Genomic DNA, 27,351 nt, shown 5'->3' with positions numbered 1-27,351 from the left:
GCTCAGGGGCCCTGAGTCCCTACAGCACCCAGCCACACTCCAACCCAGCACACAACCCACTCCCCGGGCAGGGGATGCCCCAGCAGCACCTCAAATCCACCAAGCCCCCCCAGCCAGCCCCCAGCTCTCCCACTACCGGGTCAGGGCCGTCAGCTCTGCCTCCCCACCCGCTCTCGCTTCCCCGGCGCTCCGGCTCCCCCTCACCTTTTCCCGGTGAGTGTGCGGGGCTCGGGGAGCCCGCCGGCGGAGCGCCCTGCGGAGCTGGCTCCCCGCGGCCCGGCGCCGCTAGTTGTGGCCGGCACACGGCCCGGCGAGTGGCGCGCTGAGGGCCGGCGGCGGCAGCCGAGGCGCGAGGCCGGCGCGTGCCGAGGGCTGCTGGGCCTCGCGGCCGGCGCTGATTGGCGGCCGCCACGGTTGGCCGCTGAGCTCGCGCGGCGGCGGTTGGGTGTGACGCGCCCCTCGGCCCCAACCCGCCATGGAGGAGCCTCTGCTGGTCGCCCCCATCAACCCCAACAACTTCCCGGCCAAGCTGTGGCGCCTGGTGAACAGCCCGCGGTTCCGCTCCATCCGCTGGGACACCCGCGGCGAGGGGCTGCTCATCGACCAGCCGCTCTTCGAGGCCGAGTTACTGGGCGCCGGGCCGGGCCTTGGGGCGGGGCCGGGGGGCGACGGGGGCGCGGCCGCCTCGGCCGAGCTCTTCAAGACCACCAACTTCACCAGCTTCATCCGGCAGCTCAACCTGTACGGCTTCCGCAAGGTGGTGCTGGGCCCGCCGGGCGGCTCCTCGGCCGCGCCCGGGCCCGGGCCAGCGGGCGGCGGCTCCTCCGGGCCCCTGCACCACTTCCACAGCCCGCACTTCCGCCGCGACCGCCCCGACCTGCTCGTCCACCTCAAGAGACTCACCAGTGCCAACAAGGCCAAGCTCGCGGCCGGCCTGGAGGTGACCAGCCGCCCGCCCAACCGCTTCCAGCGGCTGCTCAGCACCTCGCTGCACGGGGACCCGCTCGTGTCGCCGCCGGGGCCCGGCAAGGCCGAGAAGCCCGGTGAGGCTGGGGGCGGGCAGCACCAGGGGCACGTGCTCGCTGCGGGCGGTGCATGGAGAATGTCAGCTCAGCAACCGGGAATATGGGGAGGGCCAGGTGGGTCACGATATTTACACTGGGGCAGTGCAGGGCCTGATGGTAGCAACATCCGTTTGGCCTCCCTCATCCCAATGGTTGTTTAGACCGCTAGTTAGTTACCTGCATGAAGTTGGGAGAACCTGTGCAAAGAGGGGTGATGGTTTTGAGGGAATAGTGAATTGGGCAATCTGAACAGATTTAGAGTTCTCCAGTGTGTTTCTGTGCTGACAATAAAAATTGTACTTTACCAATTGGTATTTCTGTGTATTCAAACACCTGTCTACAGACTAAAACCCCTATCATATCCATAAGCATGAGTAGCTTTATGCACATGACGGGTTCAGGATTGTTTCTCATGTACATAAAGTTACTTATATACAGGGCCGCTGCAACCATTTAGGCGACGACCGGCACTAGGATTTGGGGGCGCCATTTTCTTCCGCAGCTACAGCGGCGGCAGGATCTTTGGCTGCCCCGGTCGCCGTGGGCATTTAGGCGGAGGGAGCTGGGGCAGGGGAGCACGGGGAGGGCCATCTGCAGCAAGTAAGGGGTGGGGGAGGCACGCAGGGGAACTCCACGCCCCAACTCACCCCTGCCCAGCCTCCTCCCTGAGCACGCCATGGCTGCTTCACTTCTCCCACCTCCCAGGCTTGTGGCGCCAATCAGCTTAGGCGCTGCAAGCCTGGGAGGCGGGAAGAAGTGAAGCAGCAAGGGCGTGCTCGGGGTGCTCATGCTCGTGCGTGGAGCAGGGGTGAGTTGAGGGGTGCCTCAGGGTGGGGTGGGAGCTGCCGCAAAGGGGGACGCCTCAGGGCGGAGGGGTAGCTGCCGGGGGCTCAGGGTGGGGGCGAGGGGAGCGCAAGGTGCCTAGGGAAAGTTTTGAACTCCAAGCGAAGTTTTGACAAGCTCCCCAATTCTTGCTTTTTCCACCCCCCCCCCCCAAAGATGACAGGCAAAGGTGAAAAAAATGGGTGTTTTTGATGTGTAAAGAAGGCTTGAATTTCTTTTGGTTGAAGTTTTTTGTTGTTGTTTTGGGTGGGGTTTTGTGTTTTTTTTTTTTTTTGGTTGGTTGGTTTACAATATCAATTGAAAACTTGTTCATCCTGTGTTTTCTGGAAGACTCAATGGACGACTGGAAAACTATTAGGATTACAATACCTTAGATACCCAGGAAGTAAAACTTGAGAAGGGAAGGAACTCCTAAATCAAACTTCTTGTTTAGTTTTTTGTTTTGTTTAACATAAAAGATCTTTGTTAAAGATTTAAAAGATAGAAGGAACCATTGTAATCATCTAATCTGACCTCCTCTATAATACATCATAGAATTTCACATCATAATTCCTGCATCAAGCCCATGACTTCTGGGCTGAGTGCTCTTATCCTTTCAACTAAGGACTGAGAGAGCTACCACTCCAGATCTCTGGTTCTCCAAGAGCACCTCCAGAAAAAACAGGGAAGACAAAGCTGGATAGTCTTGATTTTTCCCCTCCCTAAGATAATAAATAAGCAAGATAAATACTACTTGAGTTTTCTTTGTACTTCATAAAGAAATAATAAAAGGGCACAGACAATCGCTAAAATCCTCCCATTCTTTTCTATCCTTATTGCTAAAATATTTTTTCCAAGCTGTTTTTTCAGAGGCTTATAATTCTGCAAGTCTGGGTGGATTTTCATAGAGGCAACAAAAAACAACTGTCTTACCTCAAGGTGTTCCCCCACCTGGATAAATTTCAAGTTCCTAAATTAAAGCCTGGGTATGCTAGAAGCTCTAAACAAAAAAACTTGCTTTGCTTGAATTAAGATTCTTAGAACATTTTTGTAAATGACTTAGAGGAGGTTTTGGAACAAATTGATAAACTAAATAGTAATAAGTCACCAGGACCAGATGGTATTCACCCAAGAGTTGTGAAGGAACTCAGATGTGAAACTGCAGAACTACTAGCTGTAGTTTGTAATCAGTTTCTGTACCAAATGACTGGAGGATAGCTAATGTGACACCCGTTTTTAAAAAGAGCTCCAGAGGTGATCCGAGTAATTACAGGCCGGTAAGCCTGACTTCAGTACCAGGCAAACTGGTTGAAAATATAGTAAAGAACAAAATTGTCAGACACATAGCTGAACCTAATTTGTTAGGGAAGAGTCAACATGGTTTTTGTAAAGGGAAATCATGCCTCACCCATCTACTAGAATTCTTTGAGGGGGTCAACAAGCATGTGGACAAGGGGGATTCAGTGGATATAATGTGTTTAGATTTTCAGAAAGCCTTTGACAAGGTCCCTCACCAAAGGCTCTCAAGTAAGGTAAGCTGTCATGGGATAACAGGGAAGGTCCTCTTATGGATTGGTAACTGGTTAAAATATAGGAAACAAAAGGTAGAAATAAAGGGTCAGTTTTCAGAATGGAGAGAGGTAAATATTGGTATTCACCAGGGGTCTGTGCTGGGCCCAGTCCTATTCAATATATTCATAAATGATCTGGAAAAAGGAACAGTGAGGTGGCAAAATTTGCAGATGATACAAAACTACTCAAGATAGTTAAGTCGCAGACAGACTGTGAAGAGCTACAAAAGGATCTCTCAAAAGTAGGTGACTGGGCAACACAATGGCAGATGAATTTCAGTGTTGATAAATGCAAAGTAATGCACATTGGAAAACATAATCCCAACTATACATATAAAATGATGGGGTCTAAATTAGCTGTTACCACTCAAGAAAGGGATCTTGGAGTCATTGTGGATAGTTCTTTGAAAACATCCACTCAATGTGCAGCGGCAGTCAAAAAACCGAACAGAATCTTGGGAATCATTAAGGAAGGGGTAGATAATAAGACCTAAAATATCATATTGCCTCTGTATAAATCTATGGTACACCCACATCTTGAATACTGCATGCAGATGTGGTCGCCCCGTCTCAAAAAAGATATATTGGAATTAGAAAGTCAACAAAAATGATTAGGGATACGGAATGGCTGCCATATGAGGAGAGATTAATAAGACTGGAACTTTTCAGCTTAGAAAAGAGATGACTAAGGGGGGATATGATAGAGGTTTCTAAAATCATGACTGGTGTGGAGAAAGTAAATAAGGAAGTGTTATTTACTCCTCATAACACAAGAACTAGGGGTCACCAAATGAAATTAATAGGCAGCGGTTTAAAACAAACAAAGGAATTTTTTTCACACAACACACAGTCAACCTGTGGAACTCCTTGCCAGAGGATGTTGTGAAGGCCAATACTATAACAGGGTTCAAAAAGGGACTGATAAGTTCATGGAGGATAGGTCCATCAATTAATATTAGCTGGGATGGACAGGGATGGCGTCACTAGCCTCTGTTTGCCAGAAGCTGGGAATGGGTGATGGGATGGATCACTTGTTGATTACCTGTTCTGTTCATTCCCTCTGGGGCACCTGGCATTGGCCACCGTCCGAAGACAGGATAGACCTTTGGTCTGCCCTGTATGGCTGTTCTTATGTAACTGTTTTTGTGGAAACTTTTCTACAAAAAATTCAGCCTGGGGCAGACTCCCATCATTGAAAATTTCCACCTAAATGGTTAAATTTAGCAAAGTTTAAAAAAAAATTAAAACAAGGTTTTGTAGTGGGAAGAGTTGGACAACCGTAGCTGTAGTCGCATTGCTGCCAGCTCTGCCTGTTATAAAATAAACATCTCTTTTGCAGGTCACGTTTAACACCTATTCCCTGTATCACTATCACCACCTCCTATCTACAGTCTATTCCTTAGATTGGTTAGTAGAGGTTGAGTGATTTGCAGCTCTCCCTTTCTACAGTGCTGATTGAGCTTCCTAACCTTACTTCCAGAGAGCAAAAGGCTGGTACCGAGAGTCCTGGGATGTCAGACATGGAAGCAGAGTGTTGTATTCTCTAAAGCCCAGTGTTTAGAGTTTATTATTAACTCTTCCATCTTTGGATTTTTCTCTGTTCTTTCCATCAGAAAGTTTGTGATAAAGCAATTAAGGTAAGATTGTCAAAGCCGACTAGAGGATTTGGACACCCAGTTTCCAATGGCCTCTTTTAGATGGCTTTGAAAATCTCATCCTAGGAATCTTGTACTCCATCTTGTCTGACATATTACTTCATGCTTGTCTGCTATACCATATGGCTTACCAAAATTCAGATTCTAAGTAACTCCGATTTGGTTTGCTGACTTACTGTGCAAAAAACTACTTTCCAAGTAGTGGGGCTGAGAACTGGCTACTGAATGATTTTTTTTTTTAATTTTTTTTTAAACAAGGGATTGAAATGCTGCATTGGCAACATTAAGAGCCAGATATTACTTTATCTTCATATGGTGAAATACAATCTGTGTGTGGATTGAGTGCTATATTTTATGATCCTTTATTTATTTCATAACCATGTAATCCTAGTAAACATTTTCTTTTTAATGCAGGAGCACTGACAATAGGACAGTTTCATCGGTCTTTTCGGCGAGACAGTTTATCTCCTTACTCCTATGTATCTGCTTCATCCCACAACCACAGCACTTTATCATCGAAAGGTTCAGATCGGACTCCAATCCCTCCCAGAACATGGCAGAACTCCCTTGGGATGCTTCCAGGGCAGGTGGAGACTTCCCCAACATTTTCAGACAAAGGGGTTCCATTTCCTGTACTCCAGAGGTTTCCAACAGAGGTCACGTACACTCTCCAACCCAGTGCCACATCTATGCACATACAACAAGGACCTCAGACAATGGCCACTTCTTCCCAGAAATATAGCAACTACACACCTTCAGCACAGTACTCCCAAACCTACTACCCAACAGGTATGGTAAGGGTCTAGCATTTGCTTTTCATCAAGATATTTTAAATCAACAAATTATTTTTCTGCAATGCACTTTAATGTATACATATTAAACAAGACTTAGAATTGAAAGAAGAGTATCAAACCTAAAGGATCTCCTAACAATCACTGATAGGATATTTCATCCTGCTTGAAAATCTGTGCCACCATTTTTGCATTTTCTCAAATTCTTTCCTATTGAGCCATTCATATTGTAATCTCTGTTTACCTCCATATGGAAAGTGACATCTATCTCTCCATCTTTCTTGTAGTACCATAGTTAAGGTTGCATGCATTCCATTCTAAGTTTTATTTTTAACTTCTTTCTTCTTCCCTCTTCTCCCCCCCCCCCCAAAAAAAAAGTATTGCCTCAAAAATTCTATATGTATCTTCAGACCAGAGCAGATGTTTCGTCCAGACAATTTGAAGCAAATTGTCTAAGACCCTTGTTTGAATTATAGGAAAAGAGAAAATTTCATTTTTGTAAATGTTACAAATAGAGGTATTCCATTTTGTTGCGTATGTAACTCAGACTTCTGGGTTTTAAGAATTCCAATTTCTTGTGCTTTCATAGCCTTTTAGTTAATTGGGGTGCAAAATGCCCAAGCTACTGATCCCTGGTTCAGTCTCTTAGGTGGCTGCTTAAGGAATTGTTTCAGATATTTGAAATTGGTGAGGCACTCAGAGAGAGATACTGATCTGGGCTTTAATAAAAAATCTTCCTAAGTATAATCACAACACAGTTAAGGCATCCAAAGTATAAAAGAATGACCGCATTATGCATACTCACAAAACTAATATGGAACACCTGTGTCAAGTAGAGGATTCCCAGGGTTGGGGAAGTGGTCCCAGGTTCCAGACACGCACCTCTAAGCAAACATCAGACCTCCCTCTTAGGGGAGGTCAGAGTTAATCCCTGGATCAAGCACCACAGTAACAACAGAAAAACACTTTTATTTAACCGAGGCAAAGCCAGAAGTAGACTGAGGTCTGGATTTCTAACAGGAGTTATGCAGACTTCCTTGCCCTCTTACAGCATGTAGCATTTAACCCGTGCCCCCACACTTGGCTAGACTCTCTGCCCCATGCCAATGCAACCCTCTCTTTCTCCTCCCCACTCAGGTCACTCCAACCTGTCTGTGCACTCTCGTGCTTGTATACATTGTTCAGCTCAGAGTGGTATATACAGACTTGCTGTATAGTCCCAGCCGAATTTTCAGCTCCAGGCTGTGCATCTATAAGAGTTGCAAGCACCAGTGCAGCAGCTGGCTCTCAAGCAGCTCCTCATTCACACACTGCACCCTGGTGTCTCTCTGCCCCAGCTCAGTGCTGCTGCTTCTCAGCTCTTTTTTTGTTCTCTCTCTATATCTTCCTGGGCTTGTTTCCTGTCCCGTCCCATCTGTTCATTGGCTCAGACCATCCCAGAAGGTCCACAGTTAATTCTGCATCCTTGTTTTGGAGTGGCACTCTCCTACCAATCAGGTTTGTGAAGAGTAGCGGGGAGAGAGGGAAAGGGGCTCTCTACTCAGTCCCATGTCTGCGACGAGGAAAGGAAGAAGGAGCCAATCTTCCCTGGGGTTAGTATTAAGCTTTCCACAGTGCAACCTTCCCAACTAAGTTGGGAATACACCTTTCCCTTACACCCTCGTGTGTCTGGGACCATAATTTATTAAGTGTCAGCCCTCTGCCCATGTTTGCTATTCCAGGGACTGATTTTAAGGTTTTTGCCTCTTGTATGGCCAATTTGCATCAATGCATTTAACAATGGTTTCAACATGTCAATGTAATTTCAGGTGTACTCGGAAAGTACATAAAATATGCTATTTTAAGCCCAGACTATTGTTGTTGTGTCTTATGTGTTTATAACATGATACATATTGCTAAATCTTACGACCTTTGTGTCAACCACTCATGCTAACTATTCAGGCCTTCTGTTAAATGCCTCAAGTGTATTTCTAAGCCTGTTTTAAGACAGTCCTTTACTTTGTGTACTCCTAATTGCTTAAAGGCTATAATGATTATTCATTACTGATTTCTTAAGCATCTTAACTTTTCCTAAAGGTATAGTCCATTGCCCACATGTGATTGACTTCTCAGGGGACACACATCAGACATAGACCCAAAGCAATAGATTCTGGATAGCCTAAATACATAGAATAAGCATTATTATTAAGATAATAGAAGTGAATCTTGTATATTTTAAATCCCTTAAGGAGGTAATACTAGATTTCGGGAAGTGAGCTGGCAGTGCCAATATTGAAATGTTTTTGTTAGGGTAGGATGTAGAACTCTTTACATTGAACAGAGGTTCTAGAAATTTGATAACTTTTCTGTTTGGATTCTTTCCAGCTGTGTTACAGTGCTGCTCACCTACGGCTCACCTAGATCCTCTTAGTGGCTGTGGCAGTCCTACAGCCTCAACCTACGCACACTGCAGCTATTTCCAGGTGAGTGCACTAAGTTGAAACAAGAGGAAGTCATGTGACCTAACTTCCCTCTAAGCCATGCGGCTGCGCAGCAGGCTATCAAGTGCCGTGCCCCTTCCCTAGCCCGGCCGGAGCTGCCGCAGCCATGGAGAGGCGCCTCTCCCTCAGCTTGGCCCAGCCCAGCGCAGATGGAGCTGTTGCAGCTATTGAGGGGTGCTCCTCACCCGGCCCCAAGCTGCTGTGGTGACAGAGGGCTGGGGCACCCCAGAGAGAGGGCACCCCCAGCCAGAGCCTTCACCCCCTCACCCCAACCCTCTGCCCCAGCCCTGAGCCCCATCCTGCACCCTGAACTCCTCATCTCCAGGCCCACCCCAGAGCCCTCACCGCCCCTATACCCCCTACCCTCTGTGTTAGCCCTGAGCCCCCTCCTGCACCCTGGCCCCATCATCCCCGTCCACACCCCAGAGTCCACACCCCCAGCCAGAGCCCTCATCCCCTGCACCTCTGCCCTCAGCCCCCTCCCACACTCCAAACCCCTTGGCCCCACCGCCACCACACATCACCTCCATATTGGTGCACATAACAAAATTCATTCCACACATGGACATAAAAAAATTATAGGGAACATTGCATGTGACCACGGAGTACAGTACTATGAACTCTTGGGGAAGGGGATATAGAATTGAAAGAGGATGACTTTGAGAATACATAAGATTAACTTGACTGTAAAAATACCTGCAAGGATAGCTGTATATAAATGTGTGTTTTTTGTAACTCTCTGAATAGTCCTCGGGTAAACACCATGTCAGGGGTTCCACTCTGTGGAGCTACTTGCTCTGAAGCAACCACAATATAAAAGAAAACATAGCTGACTTCTCCAAAGTTTCTATTTGTCTTTGTTAGTGAACCTCAATATTTCAGATTTCAATATTAATGTTGATAAATCTGGAGTATTAGCAGTCCTCCAGGGATTTCCTAGGTTGGACAATGAGTTTTTCATAACACTGTGAAATCTCTTTAGTCTGCATACCAAGTGGGTTTCTGATTTGCATTTCTGCAACTTTATCTCATGCTTAGCAAAATCAAAGATGACTTATCAAGTTCCTTTCTTCCCCAAATTAAAATGTCAATATTACCTAAAATACTATATTTACTGAAAATGCCCCATCTGATTCTAACAAAGAGGGAAGTATCTGACTTGGAGGGCCTGTGCTTATTGGATATCAAAAGGTCTAAAATGGAAGGAGACCTTGTACTTTTTCGTATGAGACTAGCGAAGTGAGTTGTATATGCCTCTGTGTTCTGAAAAGGGGTTGGCTTCTCCAAATCTGATTATCTGGTTGTCTTTTTTGCCATATACACAAATCCCCATATATATCAATTCTAATCCTCTAGTCAAGGGCCTTTACATGGTCTTCATGGGTGGTGTGAATGCAGCCCCCCTCGCCCCCCTCCCAAGTGCCGGGCGAGCGGCGTGGCCACAGCCCCGGAGCACTGGGAGGGCGGGCGATGTGGCCCCAGCTCCAAAGCCACGCCGAACAGAAGGGGGGGGGGTGGCTAGGGGTGGAGCATGGGCGGAGTTACACTTGGCTGTTTGGAGAGGCACAGCCTCCCCCAGCCTATGATACCCGCCACCGCCACCCATGATGGTCTTACAGAAATTTATGTAAATTTAAGGCCAAGTTGTGGTCTGATTAATGTAGTGGTGGAGGAGTATAAAGAGACACTGATTAATCACATCATGGGTAGCAATACAGAAGTAGGCCTGGTCTACACTGTGAGGTTAGGTCAAATTTAGCTGCGTTAGCTAACCAACCCCGTTCTACCGACCTAAAGATCTCTTAAAGTCGACTGCTGTACTCCTCCCTGACGACGGGAGTAGCGCTAAAATCGACCTTTCTGGGTTGAATTTGGGGTAGTGGAGACACAGCGCTGTGCAATTTGATAGTATTGGCCTCTGGGAGCTATCCCAGAGTGCTCCAATATGACCGCTCTGGACAGCACTTTCAACTCTGATGCACTAGCCAGGTCCATAGGAAAAGCACCGGGAACTTTTGAATTTCATTTCCTGTTTGGTCAGCGTGGCGAGCTCAGCTGAACAGGTGACCACGCAGTCCCAGAATCGCAAACGAGCTCCAGCATGGAGCGAATGGGAGACACTGGATCTGATTGCTGTATGGGGAGAAGAATCTGTGCAGGCAGAACTCTGATCCAGCAGAAGAAATGCTGATATTTGTGCCAAAATTACACAGGGTATGGTGGAGAGAGGCTACACCAGGGATTCACAGCAGTGCCGCGTGAAAATTAAGGAGCTCAGGCAAGCCTACCAAAAGACAAAGGAGGCAAACAGTCACTCTGGGTCAGAGCCCCAGACATGGCAATTCTGTGATCAGCTGCATGGCATTCTAGGGGAGGACCCTACCAGTACCAACACTCTCATAGACTCAGACTTTAAGGTCAGAAGGGACCATTATGATCGTCTAGTCTGACCTGCACAATGCAGGCCACAGAATCTCACCCACCCACTCCTGTAACAAACCCCTAACCTATGTCTGAGTTATTGAAGTCCTCAAATTGTGGTTTGAAGACCTCAAGCTGCAGAGAATCCTCCAGCAAGTGACCCGTGCCCCAGGCTGCAAGAGGAAGGTGAAAAACCACCAGGGCCTCTGCCAATCTGCCCTGGAGGAAAATTCCTTTCCGACCCCAAATATGGCCATCAGCTAAACCCTGAGCATGTGGGCAAGACTCACCAGCCAGCACCCAGGAAAGAATTCTCTATAGTAACTCAGATCCCACCCCATCTAACATCCCATCACAGACCACTGGGCATACTTACCTGCTGATAATCAAAGATCAATTGCCAAATTAATTGCCAAAATTAGGCTATCCCATCATAGCATCCCCTCCATAAACTTATCAAGCTTAGTCTTGAAGCCAGATATGTCTTTTGCCCTCACTACTCCCCTGCTGTTCCAGAACTTCACTTCTCTAATGGTTAGAAACTTTCATCTAATTTCAAGTCTAAACTTCCTAGTGTCCAGTTTATATCCATTTGTTCTTGTGTCCACATTGGTACTAAGCTTAAATAATTCCTCTCCCTCCCTAATATCTCCCTCTGATATATTTATAAAGAACAATCATATCCCCCCTCAACCTTCTTTTGGTTAGGCTAAACAAGCCAAGCTCTTTCAGTCTTCTTTCATAAGATAGGTTTTCCATTCCTCGGATCATCCTAGTAGCCCGTCTCTGTACCTGTTCCAGTTTGAATTCATCCTTCTTAAACATGGGAGACCAGAACTGCCCACAGTATTCCAGATGAGGTCTCACCAGTGCCTTGTATAACGGTACTAACACCTCCTTATCTTTGCTGGAAATACCTTGCCAGATGCATCCTAAAATCGCATTAGCTTTTTTAACAGCCATATCACATTGGCGGCACATAGTCATCCTGTGATCAACCAATACTCCGAGGTCCTTCTCCGCCTCTGTTACTTCCAACTGATATGTCCCCAGTTTACAAGGTCATCCAGATCTTCCTGTATGATATCCCGGTCCTTCTCTGTATTGGCAATACCTCCCAGCTTTGTGTCATCCGCAAACTTTATTAGCACATTCCCACTTTTTGTGCCAAGGTCAGTAATAAAAAGGTTAAATAAGATTGGTCCCAAAATTGATCCCTGAGGAACTCCACTAGTAACCTCCTGACAGTTCACCTTTCAGTACGACCCGTTGTAGTCGTGTAGTGGATAACCAGTTCCTTATCCACCTTTTCAATTTTCATATTGATCCCCATCTTTTCCAATTTAACTAATAATTCCCCATGTGGAACCGTATCAAATGCCTTACTGAAATCGAGGTAAATTAGATCCACTGCGTTTCCTCTGTCTAAAAAATCTGTTACCTTCTCAAAGAAGGAGATCAGGTTGGTTTGGCACAATCTACCTTTTGTAAAACCATGTTGTATTTTTGTCCCAGTTACCATTGACCTCAATGTCCTTAACTACTTTCTCCTTCAAAATTTTTTCCAAGACCTTACATACTACACATGTCAAACTAACAGGCTTTTAGTTACTCATATCACTCTTTTTCCCTTTCTTAAAAATAGGAACTATGTTAGCAATTCTCCAGTCGTGCGGTACAACCCCTGAGTTTACTGATTCATTAAAAATTCTTGCTAATGGGCTTGCAATTTCATGTGCCAGTTCCTTTAATATTCTTGGATGAAGATTATTTGGGCCCTCCGATTTTGTCTCCGTGGACACCTGCAAGGTGGCAGCCTCAGGCAACACGGATGAGGATTTTGTGCATGAGGAGAAGGAGAATGCGCAGCAGGCAAGCAGAGAATTCGTTCTCCTGGCAGCCAGTACCTTTTCCTCACCCTGGAGCCAATACCCTGCCAGTGCCTGTTGTTCCCGGACCCTGATGGCGGAGAAGGCACCTCTGGTGAGTGCACATTTGTAATGACACTACAGGGGTTAAAAGCAATTGTGTTTAATGTTTGATTTGCCCTAAACAATTGGGAGGCATTCGCAGCCAGTACAGGAAAAGTCTGAATGGAAAAGTCTGTTGACGTGTCTGAGGATGGAGTGGGAATCCTCCAGGGGCATCTCCATGAAGCTCTCCTGGAGGTACTCTGAAAGCCTTTGCAGAAGGTTTCTGGGGAGATCTCCTCCATGGTACCACGCCAAGCCAGTAGCAAGTGGTCTGGAATCATTGCAGCACAAAGCATGGCAGCGAATGGTCCTGGGTTTTGGTTGCATTCATGCAACATTCAGTCGTTTATCTTTCTGTGACAGCCTCAGGAGAGTGATATCATTCATGGTCACCTGGTTGAAATAGGGGAAGTTTTTTGTAAGGGGACAGTAATCCCCTCTGTTTGGTGATCCCTGACACATTAGATCCCAGGCATGCTGGGCTGCTTGCGCTTGGCTAAAAGGGATCATCCTGGAGAATAACTACACTGGGGGGGAGGGGTGTGCTGCACATCCACCCCAAAACCAGAGCCCCACCTTTTAAGCGGCAACCACAGCCCCTCCTTTTAAATGGCAAACACAACTGACATTGGCTGCTATGGGAAAGGAGGGTTCTGCAGTTTGAAATCATTCTCACATGTTATAAACGCGGAAGAAGCAGACCCCACGTACCCTTTTGCTTACCATGGCTGCTTGCAAACTGAATTCTGTTGCCCAGCTGTGTGTGATGTCACCATACCAGCAGGCGCTCAATATAAAAGGCAAAATGCGACCTTGTACCTAAAACACATGTGCTGTCTGCTGTGAATTGCTTGCTTCACTGTGAAAGTCTCCCTTTTGTTCTCAGAAATGTATCTTCTGTAAAGTCTGCTCTCCCTTTTTTTCCCCCCTGCAGCTGCAAATGTTTCTGTGCTCTCTGAAGGTGAAAAAAACGCACTCGTGATGACATGTTTTCAGAGCTCATGCAATCCTCCCGCACTGATAGGGCACAGCTGAATGTATGGAGGCATTCGGTGGCAGAGGCCAGGAAAGCAAACAATGAGCGTGATTGTAACACACAGGAGGAGATGCTGAGTCTAATGGGAGAGCAAACGGACATGATGAGGCATCTGGAGGAGTTGCAGGAAAGGCAACTAGACTACAGACCCTCGCTGCAGCCATTGTGTAACCGCCTGCCCTCCTCACCCAGACGCCCAAGAACCGGGGGGGAGGCGCTCCGGGCATCCTCCCACTCAACTCCAGGGGATGGCCCAAGCAACAGAAGGCTGTCATTCAAACAGCTTTGATTTGTAGTGTGGCTACAATAAGCAATGTGGCCCTGTCCTTCCCTCCTCCCCAACCCCACCCCGTTATGAAACTCTTTGTACACCCGGGCTTCCTTTTACTAGTCAGCATTGCCAGTGATCTCAGCTTTTTTTGAATGAATGGAGTCAGAACAACAGGGACTTTATTTCCTGTGCCAGCTATGGTCAAATGGGGGAAAACCTATAATGGCAACAGGCCGTAAAAGAGACCCAGTTTGGGAATATTGTAATGAAGTTCATCTAACTGTGGGTAAGACAGGCATGCATGCAAAATGCAAACAGTGCAACAAAGAAATGCAAGGTCTGGTAGCCTGAATGAAACAACATCATGAGAAGTGTTCCTTCTCAGGAGGAAGCTGTGTTGAAGATGATGAAAGGAACATGTCGGCACATGCAGAATCTTCAGGTTGGTAAACTTTTTTTTTTTTTTTTATTTCATACTTCTTTCTTAAGACTGCCTGTCTTCCTTCTGGACTATTCTTGAATTCTCATGTTTGAGCAAAAAATATAGTTGTTACTCTATGATACTATCATTTTAGATGCAGCTGTGATAAAAAAATTAATAGCTGAAATAGGCAGATCTTCCTTTTACAGTTTCACCTTTAAAGTAGTACTGAGTATCAATGAATGCAATGAGTAATACTAAATGAGCAGTATGGTAATAATAATTGAATAACTGCATTGATTTATTTTGTTTAGGAGAATCCATCCTCAACATACAGGATTCTGAAGACTATCCACCTTCAAGATCACCATCATTTTCTATAGTTTCAGAGTTATCTGCCAATGATAGTGTTTGTCACATCATGTATGTCACATAGCCACAGTATATCACCTGTAGCAAAAAGGAAAAAAAAATCTCCGTCATCCAGAAACAACCATAGATAAGTTTTTGTGCTAAGAACCAGCAGATTACAAAAAGAGGTAATTGATGAAAAAATTTGCCTGGTTTGGTTACGCAACAAACTCTCCTTTCTGTATGATTGAGAACCCACACTTCATTAACATGGTTCAGTCATTAAGACCAGGATACAGTCTGCCCAACAGAGCAGATATCACAGGCAAATTGCTGGATAAAGTGTATGAAAGAGAAATTGAGCAGTGTGCAAAAGGTCTACAGGGTAAAATTGTTAACCTGACTCTTGATGGGTGGAGCAATGTCCACAGTGATCCTGTTGTATGTGCTTGTGTGACAACAGACAAAGGGAATGTCTTCCTTACAGAAACAACTGATGCATCAGAAAATGCACACACAACAGAATACTTACAAGAAGTAGCAGTAAAAGCTATAACAAACTGAAAAAAATCAAATGTCTAATATGCAGCTTGGTCACAGACAATGCTGCAAATGTATCCAAGATAAGAAGAAATTTAGAAGAGTCCCAAGCTAATAACATACAGTTTCAGTACTCATTTGAGGCACCTCCTAGCCAAAGACTTCAGTGTTCCAGAAATAAAGGCCAATGTTGTTGAAATTGCAAAATACAACCATTTTGCAGCAGCTGCTCTGAAAAAAGTGGGAGGAACCAAGCTAACTCTCCCACAAGACGTGCAATGGAACTCAGTAGCTGTTTTATTGCTGATGCTGTTGAAATTTGGAAGGAATTGAGTGAGAACTTGAAAAGAGAAATATGCAATGACAGAGTTAAATTACAAGCATTAAAAATGAATGGGACAAGCACTGTCTCCAGGTCATTTTCCTGCAAATATTTTCAATATTCAGTACCAGGGTCAAACCTTAATTGCTGAAGAAGAGGAGTTGGCTATGACATGGACATCCAGCAATCATCCCTCGATAATGCCAACCATAATAAACTTCAGAGCTAAGGGTGAACCATTCAAGAAATATATGTTTGCTGCTAATGTTTTAAAGCAAGCTCTTGGATTCAGAGACTATTGAAGTGATAATCTCACTTTTAACAGCAGCAGTTTCTTCTGCCAGTGTAGAAAGAATATTTTCTTCCTTTGGACTAATTCATTAAAAAATTGAGAAATCATTTGGGACCTGAAAAAGCAGGAAAGTTTGTTTTTCTTTTCCAGTTTATGAACAAACGGGAAAATGAAGGTGAAGACAACTGAGTTAGCTGCAGAAGCCAATATTTTAAGTTTCTCATGTTGACCTAATCAATTTAATTTTTGTTTTTTAAAAAAGACTATTTCATTTAACTATTTTAGTTAAAAACAATTTTAACAAAAACATTTAAAAAAACTTGAATGTTTAACTAAATTCAAAAATTCATATGCTTGTTTTGTTAAAATATTATGTTTCCTGTTGAAGAAAAAAATCCAGAATCCCTAACTTTGTTGTTTTAGTTAAATAAAACATTTTAAATGTCTGTCTGGTGGTGATCTCCTCCTAATACAGCATGGCAAGAAAATCCTCCAAATATTAATGATTAACCTGTTGAATTGGAGATAACTCACCTCCCAATGACTTCATAAATATCTGCTTCAGTTACCTTTGGTAAATGAAATAACCAAACAATCATTCATTTTCTGATATAGCTATAAAACTAATTTGAAAAGTTTTTTTTCAAAATAAATCACTTTAAAAATGTATAGTGTGTACCTTCTAAAAATGAAACCTACATCTATCTCTGAGCTGGTGAGACTGCTGGTAGAGAACTGTGTCCAGTTTTCAGAGGGGTAGCCGTGTTAGTCTGGATCTATAAAAGCAGCAAAGAGTCCTGTGGCACCTTAGAGACTAACAGACGTTTTGGAGCATGAGCTTTCGTGGGCGAATACCCACTTTGTCGGATGCATGTAGTGGAAATTTCCAGGGGCAGGTATATATATGCAAGCAAGGTATATATACCTTGCATATATATACCTTGCTTGCATATATATACCTGCCCCTGGAAATTTCCACTACATGCATCCGACGAAGTGGGTATTCACCCACGAAAGCTCATGCTCCAAAACGTCTGTTAGTCTCTAAGGTGCCACAGGACTCTTTGCTGTGTCCAGTTTTGTTGTCCACAATTCAAGAAGAATGTTGATTGATTGGTGATGGTTCAAATAAGAGCCAAAGAATGGTTAAAGGATTAGAAAACATGGCTTATTATAGTGAAAGAGTCAAGGAGCTCAACCTATTTAGCTTAATAAGGAGAGGGTGAAGGGATGAGTTGATTAGTCTATAAGTACCTACATGGGGAGCAAATATTTGATAATGGGCTCTTCACTCTAGCAAAGAAAGATATAACATGATCTAATGTCTTGAAGCTAGACCTATTCAGATTGGATATAAAGTGTAAATTTTTATCAGCAAAAGTAATTATGCATTGGAACAACTTTCCAAGGGTCATGGTGGTTTCTCCATCACTGACAATTTTTAAATCAAAGATTGGATGTTATTCTAAATAATGATTGGAGATGCACCTATCTCCTAGAACTGGAAGGGCCCTTGAAAGGTCATTGAGTCCAGCCCCCTGCCTTCACTAGCAGGACCAAGTACTGATTTCTGCCCCAGATCCCCAAGTGGCCCTGTTAAGGATTGAACTCACAACCCTGGGTTTAAGCAGGCCAATGCTCAAACCACTGAGCTATCCCTCCCCCCTTAAAAAGCCAAGCTGTGCTCTAGGAATTATTTTGAGGAAGCTCTGTTGTCCCTTCTGGCCTTGGAACTGATGAATCTAAGAAACTTTAAATATATCTAATATTGCAGTCACATTTTTCTGATTACAGTCCACTGCATTTTGTTTTCCCAGAATCCTCCAATGCAGTCATCATACCCAGTTGAATTTTTGCCATCTAACTGGCCATGCAATACATCTGATGAAAACAAGAAGACAGAAGTAAACCTAGAGGCTGTCTTTCAGATTGTAGATGAGATGCATTCATCCCCCAAGCTAGAGATGGTGAAGGTGGAACCTGTGGAGAACCAGTGTCCAACCCCGCAGCCTAATGCAGGCCAGCAATTGATAGTTAATCCTGGGACTAATGATGCACCTTCCTCGAGTCATGCCAGCCAGCTGGAGCCTCTTACACCTGTAGGTTCTGATATTACATTTATGGTGGGAACAGATCAAGCAATAGCCTGTTCTCTGCCACAGTCTTCTGAATTTATTTATACTATCCAAACCACCGAGCCTGTAGAGAATACTGCTGCACAAATAGTGCGAGAACCTGCAGCCACACAGGAAGAACATGCAAAACTGAAAGAACAGATGAGCCATGCTTCAGCTCAGTCTTCAGTGATGTTTCTTCAGGAGGGACTGCCATTCAGTCCACAGCAGGTATGGGGTAAAGGAACACTGCAATATGTGTTCCTGTACTACAGGATATTCTGCCGTGATAACTACACTATACCACAGTGAGGGCCTGGTACTACAAACTTCTTGTGAGTAGTCCCATTGAAGTAACTTACATAAAACTGTAAGAAACTAAAGGGTTGGCTGGATTGGACTTCTAGGGCCAGATTCCCAGCTAATGTAAATCCACATCACTCCAGTGTGATCTGACCTGTAGTATTTACTATGTCTTATGTCACTTAGGTTTACACTACGGAGTTAAGTCGACCTAAGTTAGGCAACTCCAGCTACATGAATAACGTAGCTGGAGTCGCCGTACCTTAGGTCAACTTATTGTGTTGTCTACACGATGCTGGGTCGATGGGAGAGTTTCTCCCGTCGACTCCCCCCTGCACCCCCCTCCAAACGACAAAAGTTTTACTGATGAAAAGCGCTAGTGTGAACAGCACTTTGTCAGCAGGAGTACTCCTGCCAACAAAGCCGCTGCTGCTCGTGGTGGGGGGTGGTGGTGGACGTTTTTTGTCGGCAGGAGAGCTTTCTCCTGCCGACAAACAGCAGCTATACTGCACGTCTTTTAGCGGCATGGCTGTGGCAGCACAGCCGTGTCACTAAAAGGAAGGGCCTATACACAAACCCAGTGCTGGGTTTACAGTGGCTCCATGGAGCCGGGCCCATGCTCAGAAGGACCCCCGGTCTGCTCCGCTTGCACTGTGCCCTGAGACCAGTGATGAGCTGCCAAATTTTTAACAACCGGTTCCCTCCTCCCTCCAAAATTTTAACAACGGGTTCCCTCCTTTCCCCCTCGCCCCATCCAACCCCTCATGTTCCTTGACACACACACCGAGACCCCTGACCCATCCCCCCCTTCCCTGTCCCCTGACTGCCCCTTGCCGCCACCCACCCCCTCCACTCAGTCTCAAGGGCCCCCCACAACCCCGCCCCCCTACAACTACCCCTTCTCACTGTCCCTGAGTGCCCCCACCACCACATACAACCCTGCTCTTTCCTGCTTGCTCCCCGGGACCCTTGCCGCCATTCAATCCCCCTGTTCCCTGCCCTCTGCCTGCCCTGGCCCCTATCCACCCCCACAACCCACCCCTCCCTGCCCCCTTACCACACTGCCTGGGGACCGGGTCCACTCTGCCAGGACCACGACCGGCGCGGCCCAACTCCCGAGCCCGGCTGGACCAGAGCAGGCACCGCCGGCGGCAGCCGCCAGCCCGACTCCCGGGCCGGCACCGGGGCCCAGCCGCTCGGCGGTAGCCGCTCGGCCCGACTCCCCGGGCTGGCGCTGGGCTGGAGGGAGCTGCGGTCTGGGACCGGGAGCTGCTGAGCCAGCCGCACCTCCCCTCCCCCTCCGCGCCCCAGCTTACCTGCCTCCATGCTGCTTGTTCAGGCTTCCCGCGAACATCTGATTCGCGGGAAGCAGGGGAGGGGGAGGAGAAGGGGGCGGAGCAGGAGAGGAGCGGGAAGTGAGTTTGGGCCGGAACTTTTGTTAAATTTAGCAGCCCTTAACAACTGGTTCTAAAATGGCTGCTAAATTTAACAACGGGTTCGCGTGAACCCGTGCGAACCGGCTGCAGCTCACCCCTGCCTGAGACCCTGCTGGCTTCCCCTGCCCACCACTTGCTTCTCTTGGCCTGTCCCCCACGTGGCCGAGGGCTCCTCTCCGCCCCCTGCTCCTCTCAGCCTCCTGGCTGGACCCCAGTGCACTTCCAGTTCCAGGCACTTTCTGCTTCCCACCACCTGAGTGGCTCTGCCTGTCTCCCTGGAGCTGAGCTGCCTGGGTCTGGTACAGAACCCTGGCCAGTCTCAGCCAGGTGGAGGGGGAGACAGTGTGGAGGGCTTGGCTGGGCCCCTCCAGGCAAGTGCGTCTTGAGGGACCCCGGCCGGGGCAGGCCCTGGCCTGGCTGATTGCGTTGCTCCCAAGGGGCCAGAGCGATTCCTGGCCCTGGGACTGGCTCTGGCTACACTGCCAGCTCAGCCTGGCAGACACAGTTGCCTCCCAGCAGGCCGGTGAGTGTGGCCAGGAGGCAGGGTGTGGGGGAGTGGGCCTCTTGGAGGATTGAGGGAGGGGATGGGCTGTGAGGGAGTGGGGAAGGTGTGTGTTGGGGCACTAGGGAGTGTGGGTTCTGGGGGGAGGGTTTGGCAATCGTGGTGGGGCTGTGGGCAGGGGTGGTGTTGTGCAGGGCACTGCATTTGTGGGTGGGGTTTGGGGGGCACTGGGCATAGTGGGCCTGGGAGGGCTCTGGCTATATGGAGTCGGGGGGTGTTGGGTGGGGGGGCTCTGTGGCCCACTCCCGAGGGGAAGGGGCAGGCTGGCAGCACAGGGCCGGGCAGGCCACTGTGTGTCTGGCAACTGCTGGTTTGTAAATAGTGTCCTTGCATTGGGTGGAGCAGGGCCTCCCCTGTCATGCCCCATTGCCCCTGGCTGGCCCCTCGCTCTGGGGACTGACCTCCCTGCACCATGCTCCATTATCTCCATGGGGGCCCACAAATATGTTTGGTGCCGGGCCCACAAAAGGTTAATCCAGCCCTGCACAAAGCCTTAGTGTTGTTGCAAAAGACAGAGCAATTAATTGGAGAGATGGTTAGTATTCTTAATTTATGCACACTATTTAATTCAATTTTTTTGTTTAATTGAGGAAAGATTTCTCTGAACCTTGTGTATTATAATATCCCATACTTGATTTGATTGTTCTTTCTAGACATACAAAGTAAAAAAGATGAGCAGGACAGGATGTGCAGGGGACATGTATCCTGTATTAATGAGAGCACGGGTCTATGGCTACCACGTTATTTCCGCATAGAAGTGAGGCCTCAAATGTGAGATATAGGGTTAAACACCAGTTTATCATGGCATTGTGACTAAATCCAGGTCTTCCCAGACATACCCACTCTGTCTACTTCCATCTTTTACACATTACACTGGAGAGAAAGGGATGAGTGCTTAGGGAGCTAACAGTCAAAGCAAAGATTCATACCTAGCATTTAACCATAGCTGGTCAAAAGCTTTAATCTAAACTGTTTTTGATGGGAAATTGGGTTTTTGATTAAATGGATTTTTTGTGTGTAAAATAAATAAATAAATAAATCTGTTTACTTTCCATGGAAAACTTAGGTTATTTCACAAAAAAACGGAAACATTTTGATACAGCTATCTTATTGTGCTATCTCATGGAAGTCCCCATTCTCCTCTATGGGCTGAGCTTCCCAGCTCAGCTACATCTCCCATGATGCACCATGACTAGACTCCCCTGGTGCAGCTGCCTCCCTTCACCAGGAGAGGAAAGGTGTATCATGTGGGATGTCCGACCAGGGAGCCCAGCCCTTGGAGGAGAATGGGAGCACAGCAGCACTTCCAAATCAAAATATTTTGGATTTCAGATTTTCCCCCAGAATCTTACTTTCCATGGAAAAGTTTGCTCAAACAATTGTCTTTAAAAGTTTATGCAAAATTTTTAGCAGGGGGAAAAGCCTATATCTGACTAGTTCTACATTTAATTACTTGGACCATGCATCTGCTTCTATTTATGCTTGCACTGCAGAGCAACATCTATTCACATTTTTGCAGCATTTATAGAATCACAGAATATCAGGGTTAGAAGAGACCTCAGGAGGTTATCTAGTCCAACCCCCTGCTCAAAGCAGGACCAACCCCAACTAAATCATCCCAGCCAGGGCTTTGGCAAGCCGGGCCTTAAAAACCTCTAAGGATGGAGATTCCACCACCTCCCTAGGTAACCCATTCCAGTGCCTCACCACCCTCCTCGTGAAATAGTTTTTCCTAATATCCAACCTAAACCTCCCCCACTGCAACTTGAGACCATTACTCCTTGTTCTGTCATCTGCCACCACTGAGAACAGTCTAGTTCCATCTGCTTAGCCAGTCAGTCCCCAGCCTGTAGTGGTGCATGGGATTCTTTTATCCTACGTGTAGGACTCTGCACTTGACCTCATCAGATTTCTTTTGGCCCAATCCTCCAATTTGTCTAGGTTACTCTGGAGCCTATAGGTTCAAGGCCATTTTAGCATTACATTAAGTGTTATAATTGTTGTTAAAGAAACAACCCCTCTAGTTTTGGTAATTATTAACCTTCAGAAAAACTTGTTTTCAAGCTGAAATTTTTCATGAGTGTTCTCAACACAAAGGTACCTAAATATCAACAAACAGTTTTGGCCAAACATCCTGTCCCCTTATTGCATATGCTCTCATCCCAGTTTATTTTAATGTGTTAATAGATGGGACAAGTTCTGGCACTTTGAGACTGCAGCTGACAACTATCTTGCTAAATGGTAACATAATTTGATATATGAGTATATGCTGATACAGTGAAAAAAATCTGAAAACTAGTTTTTATTTCATAATATTTACTTAAACAGAATAATGTTACTGTGTGAAATATCACTGATTAAATATTAGACTTAGAGACATTTTTAGGAATGCACATAGAATTGTGGCAGTTGTGCATGTAAGTGGCTACTTAGATGCCTTACTAGTCATTGGAGTATGCAGTTACACCTTTTTAGCACTAGTCTCAAAATCTCACCAGGAAAATATTTTTTTTTGTTAAATATTATATTAGGATGGGGGTCAAATTGCTGAAGTCATAAGTGATATTACAAATCAGCAAGATGCTCAGAAATGCCAATTTTTAAAAGAGAGAGCTTTTATTTTTACATTTATTTTACACAGTTTATACCTTACGAAAATTCAAACCAGTTTTCTTTTATGGCATCTAAGTTCCAAGTAGTGTTTTCTGTTTGGGGAATGTCCCTTGAAGTGGACATTCCATGAGAGAAAGAGATATTTATCTGCATTAAATCCCCTAAAGTGATTACAGAAAGTATTGAGTGGGTTTTGATTTTTTTTAAAAGGTGGATCCCAGTATTAAGTGTCAAACCAGTCCATCGGAGACAGTTGTGTCTTCGGAGCAGGTAGGATTCCTTATTTCAGATGTGGAACCTGTGAGCAGATCTGTCAAAGACACAGCTTCATCCATACAAACCAGGTGCAGAGAGAGAAGAAGCAGTTCACAGAAGGGCAAGTCTCCTGGTAAGAATTGGGCCCATAGCTTTTCCAGCGTTTACTGTGCCTGGTGACTAAGGAGCCATGTAGTCAAGACCGAGAGAATGATGAACAGTCTAAGGCTTGGTCTACACTTGAATGTTATACCAGTATACCTATTTTGGTTAGTTGTATACTGTTTTTTTTACTGAAATAATTATACCAGTACAACCACTGAAGTTGCCACAGTATGAAGGTGCCTTATACCAGTATAGCTTATTTTTCTTTCCATACAGGAATAAACCAGAAGCACTTTATACTGGTATAACTTGTTCATGCTAGGTGGGTTATACTGCTTTAGCAATATGATATAGTCAAACTATGCTGATTCGGTTAATTCAGAACAATTTTTATCTGTAAACAAGCCCTAAATAGTTTCAATGTGTACTTTCAAGTGACTTTTTTAGAATTTCTTGTTGAGATGGAATAATTAGCTCAATCTTAATTTCATGCAAATTATCACACAAACTTTTAAAAAGTGACATTATCAGTAATATTAATGCCTTTCAAGGATATTCAGAGTTGGTTTGTTTTTTTAATTTAATGTAAACCCCAAAAATTTAGAGTTCAAGTGCTTGCATACGTGTGCTCCGCTCCAGGTATATGTGCGACCAGTGCATTGGGGCTGGAGAGTCTTCCCTAGTGTTATCAGCCCTGCATTTCCTCCTGCTTGAGCTGCAATATAAAGAATGCAGGTGCGCTGCCGCTCCCTCGGTTTCTTCTTATTGTCTGTGGCTGGTAGTCAGAGTGGAGCATTCACTGTGCTTTGCATACAGTTTACCCTTTTAGAATTTTACTAGTGTATAGAGTAGGTCTGTCAAGTGATTAAAAAAATTAGTTGTGCAATTAATCACACTCTTAAACAATAACCATAAATTTCCAATACATGCGTCTGACGAAGTGGGTATTCACCCACGAAAGCTTATGCTCCAATACATCTGTTAGTCTGTATGGTGCCACTGGACTCTTTGTTGCTTTAAACAATAACAGAATACCATTTATTTAAATATTTTTGAATGTTTTCTACATTTTCAAATATTGATTTCAATTACAAAACAGAATACATAGTGTATAGTGCTCACTTTATATTTATTTTTATTACAAATATTTGCACTGTAAAAAAACAAAAGAAATAGCATTTTTCAATTCACTTAAGACAAGTACTGTAGTGCAATCTCTTTATCATGAAAGTTGAATGTACAAATGTAGAATTATGTACAAAAAAATAAAAATGCATTCAAAAGTAAAATAGTATAAAACTTTAGCACCTACAAGTCCACTCAGTCCTATTCTTCTTTGAGTGATTGCTCATGTGTATTCCACAGTAGTTGTGCATGCTCTCCACGTGCACCGGTTCCGGAAGTTTTTCCCTTAGCAGTATCCGTACTGGGGGAGCACCATGGCGACCCCTGGGGTGGCGCCTGTATATCGTGCTATAAAGGGATCCACGGGCTCCCCTCACCCTCAGTTCCTTCTTGCCACCAGTGAAGGTAGTTGGAACTTTGTGCTCCAGCTCTGCTGCAGCCTTTTCTTCTCGATCTTAGTGGTACCGTTCGGGGATCGTTTCTTCAATTGTTAGAGTGGGCTCGGGGCATGCCTAGGAGTGACCTACGCGCTGAGTGTCTCTGCTGCCTGTGACCACTGTAAGATCTGCAGGTTGTTCAAGCCAAGGACTAAGAAGGAGAGAGACATTAGACTTTGAGCTCTCCTGATGGAGTCGGCACTGGCCCCAACGCCAGCACTCTGATCAGACTCGGCACCGGCCGCCGTGTCATTGGTGCGTAGCGAGGCCCCTTCGACCAGTCGGCACCGCTCTCCCTGCAAAAAGCGAGGGAAGCGCCCTGCCTTGCAGCGGTGCTGTGACAAGGAAAAGGGGGAGGCTGGTCCAGCGTTGGGCAGCCCTCGGTCCCCCCCGAGCTCAAGGCCTCCGACTCGTGTGGAGCAGAGCAGCCTGGCACCATCGGCCCATGCATCCCCACCGTCAACACCGGAGGCGATGAAGGCTGAGAAGGACATTATGAGCCTGCCAGTCCCGAGCACGCAGCCATATTTTCGAAAACCACTATCAGTTTGCGGTCCTCCCGTTTGGCCTATCCATGGCACCCAGGGTCTTTACGAAATGTATGTCTGTGGTAGCAGCCTGTCTCAGGCGGGAGGGGGTACAGATCTTTCCTTACCTGGATGACTGGCTCCTCAAGGGGGAGTCCCGCTCCAAGGTAAAGACCCACGTGGAGCTGCTCCTATCGACATTCACTGGTCTCGGCCTAGTGATGAACGAGACCAAATCAACATTAAGAACATAAGAACGGCCGTACCGGGTCAGACCAAAGGTCCATCCAGCCCAGTATCCTGTATACCGACAGTGGCCAGTGCCAGGTGCCCCAGAGGGAGTGAACCTAACAGACAATGATCAAGTGATCTCTCTCCTGCCATCCATCTCCACCCTCTGACAAACAGAGGCTAGGGACACCATTCCTTACCCATCCTGGCTAATAGCCATTAATGGACTTAACCTCCATGAATTTATCCAGTTCTCTTTTAAACGCTGTTATAGTCCTAGCCTTCACAACCTCCTCAGGTAAGGAGTTCCACAAGTTGACTGTGCGCTGCATGAAGAACAACTTCCTTTTATTTGTTTTAAACCTGCTGCCTATTAATTTCACTTGGTGCCCCCCAGTTCTTGTATTATGGGAATAAGTAAATAACTTTTCCTTATCCACTTTCTCTACATCACTCATGATTTTATATACTCCTATCATATCCCCCCTTATTCTCCTCTTTTCCAAGCTGAAAAGTCCTAGCCTCTTTAATCTTTCCTCATATGGGACCCTCTCCAAACCCCTAATCATTTTAGTTGCCCTTTTCTGAACCTTTTCTAGTGCCAGTATATCTTTTTTGAGGTGAGGAGGCCACATCTATACACAGTATTCGAGATGTGGGCATACCATGGATTTATATAAGGGTAATATTATATTCTCTAATATAGTCTTATTTTCTATCCCCTTTTTAATGATTCCTAACACCCTGTTTGCTTTTTTGACCGCCTCTGCACACTGAGTGGACATCTTCAGAGAACTATCCACGATGACTCCAAGATCTTTTTCCTGACTTGTTGTAGCTAAATTAGCCCCCATCATATTGTATGTATAGTTGGGGTTATTTTTTGCAATGTGCATTATTTTACATTTATCCACATTAAATTTCATTTGCCATTTTGTTGCCCAATCACTTAGTTTTGTGAGATCTTTTTAAAATTCTTCACAGTCTGCTTTGGTCTTAATTATCTTGAGCAGTTTAGTATCATCTGCAAACTTTGCCACCTCACTGTTTACCCCTTTCTCCAGATCATTTATGAATAAATTGAATAGGATTGGTCCTAGGACTGACCCTTGGGGAACACCACTAGTTACCCCTCTCCATTCTGAGAATTTACCATTAATTCCTACCCTTTGTTCCCTGTCTTTTAACCAGTTCTCAATCCATGAAAGGACCTTCCCTTTTATCCCATGGCAGCTTAATTTACCTAACAGCCTTTGGTGAGGGACCTTGTCAAAGGCTTTCTGGAAATTGTCCACATGTTTGTTGACCCCTTCAAAGAACTCTAATAGATTAGTAAGACACGACTTCCCTTTACAGAAACCATGTTGACTATTGCTCAACAGTTTGTTTTTCTATGTGTCTGACAATTTTATTGTTTCGACTAATTTGCCCGGTACCGACGTTAGACTTACCGGTCTGTAATTGCCGGGATCACCTCTAGAGCCTTTTTTAAATATTGGCATTACATTAGCTAACTTCCAGTCATTGGGTACCGAAGCCGATTTAAAGGACAGGTTACAAATCTTAGTTAATAATTCCTCAACTTCACATTTGAGTTCTTTCAGAACTCTTGGGTGAATGCCATCTGGTCCCG

General features: G+C 45.5%; 1 protein-coding gene across 3 annotated transcripts in view; it reads left to right on the top strand.

The window, feature by feature from the left end:
- The first annotated feature begins 429 nt into the window (after nucleotides 1-429).
- Nucleotides 430-27,351, top strand: part of HSF5 (heat shock transcription factor 5) — a 60,909-nt gene continuing 33,987 nt past the window's right edge. Inside the window, exons 1-6 of one of the 3 annotated variants that reach the window (XR_005590068.1) lie at nucleotides 430-1,139; nucleotides 5,527-5,901; nucleotides 8,268-8,365; nucleotides 17,828-18,355; nucleotides 23,249-23,426; nucleotides 24,038-24,133. Coding sequence is in view for 2 of the 3 variants with exons in the window: in XM_039507652.1 (XP_039363586.1) it covers nucleotides 476-1,139; nucleotides 5,527-5,901; nucleotides 8,268-8,365; nucleotides 17,828-18,355; nucleotides 23,249-23,426 (1,843 nt within the window). In the remaining variant the exon portion in view is untranslated. The remainder of the gene's footprint in view (nucleotides 1,140-5,526; nucleotides 5,902-8,267; nucleotides 8,366-17,827; nucleotides 18,356-23,248; nucleotides 23,427-24,037; nucleotides 24,134-27,351) is intronic. The other 2 variants (XM_039507652.1, XM_039507653.1) reach the window with 2 other exon arrangements.

Source organism: Mauremys reevesii, linkage group 20, assembly GCF_016161935.1.
Source record: "Mauremys reevesii isolate NIE-2019 linkage group 20, ASM1616193v1, whole genome shotgun sequence".
Classification (NCBI taxonomy): domain Eukaryota; kingdom Metazoa; phylum Chordata; order Testudines; family Geoemydidae; genus Mauremys; species Mauremys reevesii.
This window is presented reverse-complemented; position numbering and strand designations above follow the sequence as displayed.